The sequence below is a fragment of the Etheostoma cragini genome, chromosome 20, assembly GCF_013103735.1.
Source record: "Etheostoma cragini isolate CJK2018 chromosome 20, CSU_Ecrag_1.0, whole genome shotgun sequence".
In the NCBI taxonomy this organism is placed as follows: domain Eukaryota; kingdom Metazoa; phylum Chordata; class Actinopteri; order Perciformes; family Percidae; genus Etheostoma; species Etheostoma cragini.
Window position 1 is genome coordinate 16,693,710 of NC_048426.1, and position 4,590 is coordinate 16,698,299.

Here is a 4,590-nt window from a genome sequence, read left to right on the forward strand (position 1 = left end):
AAATTCATATTACAGTATGTCGAAAAAATGCATAGTATAGTATGTTGAATAAGGTTGAAAAAAGTCATTGAATAGTGTATATACTATATATACTATACCATGGTATATACTATACCATGCCTTTTGTCAACACATTATATTGTGACGTTTTTTACTTCACACTGACACAAAGATTACGTTTTTGTAAATAAGTCATAGTGTAGTATGTTGAAAAAAGGCATATATAGTATGTCGAAAAAAAGGTTGAAGAAAAATTCAGTCTAGTATGTCGAAAAAGGTGCTAAAAAAATCCAAGTATACTATGTCGAAAAAAGGCATAGTATAGTATGTTGAATTAGGTTGAAAAAAGTCATAATACAGTATGTCAAAAAAAGTATTTTTTAGGCGTACAAAAGTATTGTACGCCTAAAAAAGTTTTAAAAAAAAGTCATAACAGTGCATGTCGTAAAAAGGCATAGTATAGTATAGTATTTCCTAAAAAATTTCATATTAAAGTACAGTATGTTGAAAAAAAGTGATAAGAGTCACTGACAGGAACACAACTTCTCTCTTCATCTCTTTTTGAAAAGTTATAGTATGTACGTACGTCGGAAAAAGATTGTTTTCTTCTTTCCTGAAAAGTAGACATTGGAAATACTTCACCCTACAGGACTTGAAAACTAAACCTTCTGCCTTCCTATCATATTCTCATTATCCAAACCTAATCAACCTGACACAAAGACTAAATTTGGTGAATAAGTCACAGTGTAGTATGTCAAAAAAAAGTTTAAAAAAGTCATAGAATATTATGTCGAAAAAAATGCTGAAAAAGTTGTAGTATAGTATGTCCAATTTTTTGTACGTCAAACAAAAAGAAAAAAATCCCAGTACGTTAAGTCAAAAACTTCCTTGTATAGCAAGTGTAAATAAGTGACAAAATGGTCATAGTATAGTATGTCAAAAAAAGTACTAAAAACGTCATGGTTTGTTTCAAAAAAGGCATCATGTAGTTTGTCATAAATACTTGTCCAAAAAGAAGCATGTCATAGTAGGGCACCCGGATAGCTCAGTTGGTAGAGCGGGTGCCCATGTATAGAGGTTTACTCCTCGACGCAGCCGGCCCGGGTTCGAATCCAGCCTGCGGCCCTTTGCTACATGTCACTCCCACTCTTTCTCCCCCTTCATATCTTCATCTGTCCTGTCATTAAAGGCCTAAAATGCCCCAAAAAATAATCTTAAAAAAAAAAGTCATAGTATAGCATGACGTGCAAACAAATGTAAAAAAAAAATCACAGTATGGTATAAATCAAAAATGTCATTGTATAGTATGTAGAAAGAAGTCTTGGTACAATATGTCGAAAAAAATCACAGTACAATATGTCAAAGAAATCATAGTACAATATGTCAAAAAAGTCACAGTATATCTAAAAAAAAGTGTTAGTAAATTTCAAAGTCATAGTATATCATGTTGAAAAAAGTGAAAAGAGTCACTGACATTCTCTCTTCATCTATTTTTAAACTTAATTCCTTGCAAGTGGGGATTGAAAATAATTGCTAAAAGTTATAGTATATTGAAAGTAAAAAGAAAAATCTTGATATAGCATGTTGGAAAAAGTTGAAAAAAAAATTGCATAGTATGTTGAAAAAAGTCAAAGTATAGCATGTCGTATTGAAAAAAAGTCGTAGTTAGTATGTTGAACAAAGTTGAAAAGAGTAGGTACATCATGTCCAAACATTTTTTAACAAGTGATGAAAAGTCATAGTGTAGTATGTTTAAAAAACCGATAAAACAATCACAGTAGCATGTCGAAAAAAGTCAATGTATAGCACGTCATTGAAAAAACTGACAAGAGTCACTGACAAGAACACAACTTTTGTCTTCATGTTCCTTCCTTCCTGGAAAGTAGGCATTGAAGATAATTGCACCCTAAAGGATTTGGACACTAAACCTATCCGATCATATTCATATGACCTTCTTCCGTCTTCAAATCAAATTCTCATCACCCTGAGCTAACTGACCTGACACAAAGATCAAGTTTTTGTAAATAAGTCATAGTATAGTATGTCTTTTCCAAAAAAAGTCATAGTATAGTATGTTGAAAAACGTTATACAACAGTATGTCGAACAAAGTTGAAAAATTATACCATGACATATTTCAACATGTTATAAAAAAAAAGTTGTAGTATAGTATGTGGATAAAAGTCATTTAATAGCACGTCAAAAAAACTTGTTAAAAGTTATAGTATATTATTGATTTGAACACTAAACCTACTGTCTTTAAACCATATTCTCATTAACCTAAGCAAACCGACCTGACAGAAAGATTAACATTTTCGTAAATAAGTCACAATATAGTATTTTGAAAAAAGTGCTAAAAAAAGTCATAGTATGGTATGTTGAAAAAAGTCAAAAAAGTGATAGCAGTCATTGATGGGAACACAACTTTTCTCTTCATCTGTTTTGTGTTCTTCATGTATGTTTCGAAAATAATTGCCCCTTACTGGATTTGAAGACTTAATCTTCTGCATTCCAGTTATTTGCATTTCAACCTAAGCTATTTGACCTGACATGCTGAAGTTCTTGTCATATTTGTCTCTTCCACTTGGTTCATTGGACCTAAAGACTTAATGAAACGTATAAGATTCAATTATATGTATTTTTGACATACAATACTATTTGTCAATTCCAAAGGTTTCCCGTTTGTTAAGTTTCCGGTGTCTGTCACATTTGGTCAATGCCAAAGGCTCTCAATGTGGATCTGAATGACACACTATGACATATACTATATATACTGTACATACTAAACTATGGCATTTTATGGCACACTGTGTCAAAAGGCTGCATTAAATCTGTCCGGCTGAGTCTGTTTCCTGAAAGTCAGCAGGGTAACCCTTTTCATTGCTTTTGAGATTATTAACAGGACTGTAAACTCAAGGCATATCAATACATATGCATACTTAAAAAGTTGTAGGTATTTTAAGTCAGTTTCCAACTCCAAGTTTTGGTGACGCTTCCTCTCTGTGAATGAACAGGGTCTGACTGACAGTATTTATGGTTTGATCCTTCTCATGGTCCCCACACCACAATATGAACCTCAGAGATTAGTGGTTGGTGTTGTGGATCTGGGTTCCTGGCTCTTAGCAGGGGTTTGTCAGTCCAAACCCAGCGCCTAGTGACGTAGTCAAGCCAAGCAGAAAAATATTAGGCTCTTGCCTTTCAGGTCAATCTGTTTTTTTTCCTTTCTTCCTTTTCCCTGTTCTGCCTTCTAAAGCAACACATGATGTTGACAGATATCACCTATGAATGTAAAAAAAAAAAAAAAAAAAAAGTAGTTAGGCCCCCGATTCATTCACAACATTCAGTTGACTGACAGTGATCTTTTAATTTCTCCTCTCTGCAGAGTTGTTCATCGAGCGCTTCTGTATGACAGGGGGAAACAGTCCTATAGGTTACTTAAAGGCCTACCACACTAACCTTTACCTGTCTGCTGATCCAGTCAAGGTTCGGGAAGCGCTGGAAGAAGGTAAATATTATGCAAGATGCAAAGTAGGTGTCTCTGTTACATGCTACATAAGATACATTGACACTTGCCTGTTAGGTATTGCAGCAGCCACGATGTTCACCCCAGAGAAGATAACAGAAGTGTCGGAGACTCAGCTGCGTGTCGCTTTTGATGGTGACGCCGTCCTCTTCTCTGATGAGTCTGAGCGCATTTACAAGGCCCATGGACTGGACAAGTTCTTTGAGCATGAGAAGGCACACGAGAACAAGCCTCTGGACCACGTACAGTACACTTATACTCATAATTTTACCATTTTCTTTTTCTCTTTCATATAAATTTGGCTACTCTGTTTTCTTTTTGTGTGTTAAACCTGCCTGACCATTTCTTTCTTGCCCCTGTCGGACTCCAAATGGAGACTGTGATATTACTGTATTCTTTCTGCTTTCTGCAGGGACCATTGAAAGGTTTCCTGGAGGCTTTAGGAAAGCTGCAAAAGAGGTTTTATGGCAAAGGACAGCGCATGGACTGCCCCATCCGGACCTACTTGGTGACAGCTCGCAGTGCAGCCAGCTCTGGAACCAGAGCCCTAAAAACTTTGCGCTCATGGGGTTTGGAGATCGACGAGGCTCTCTTTTTGGCAGGGGCACCCAAGGGCCCCATGCTTGAGAAGATTAGGCCGCACATTTTCTTTGATGACCAGATGTTTCACGTGGAGGGGGCCGCTGAAATGGGGACAGTAGCATGTCATGTGCCCTATGGGATAGCTCAGAGAATTACCAAGAAAGGGATTAATGGCAAAGAGACTACTTCAGCTGCCCAAGAATCCTAAGCGTCACTAAGACTAAAGGGTTAGACCTGAGCTTGTCATTATATATTGTATTTTGCTGATTGGACTGCAAAGGCTAAGATCTATTTATTACCCACTTATTAAAGATTCAACATTTATTTTTGCATTATTGTTGAACAGACAGACAGATTATTTATAACCTGCTATATAATGTCTTATACTGTTCTATAAAGCATGAGTGAAGGATTATTTAACCATTATTGAAGCCATTTAAAAAGTAAAGCAATTAGCCATTATAAACCTTTTTTTAAATATTGTCTC

The 4,590-nt window shown here is 35.7% G+C and overlaps 1 protein-coding gene across 1 annotated transcript in view; it reads left to right on the forward strand.

Annotated features, from left to right (window-relative positions):
* The window catches only part of LOC117936146 (cytosolic 5'-nucleotidase 1A-like), an 18,365-nt gene extending 14,017 nt beyond the window's left edge, over positions 1–4,348 (forward strand). Inside the window, exons 4-6 of the mRNA XM_034858962.1 lie at positions 3,381–3,503; positions 3,579–3,763; positions 3,934–4,348. Of these exons, the coding sequence (XP_034714853.1) occupies positions 3,381–3,503; positions 3,579–3,763; positions 3,934–4,311 (686 nt within the window). The 3' untranslated portion in view covers positions 4,312–4,348. The remainder of the gene's footprint in view (positions 1–3,380; positions 3,504–3,578; positions 3,764–3,933) is intronic.
* Positions 4,349–4,590: the final 242 nt, after the last annotated feature.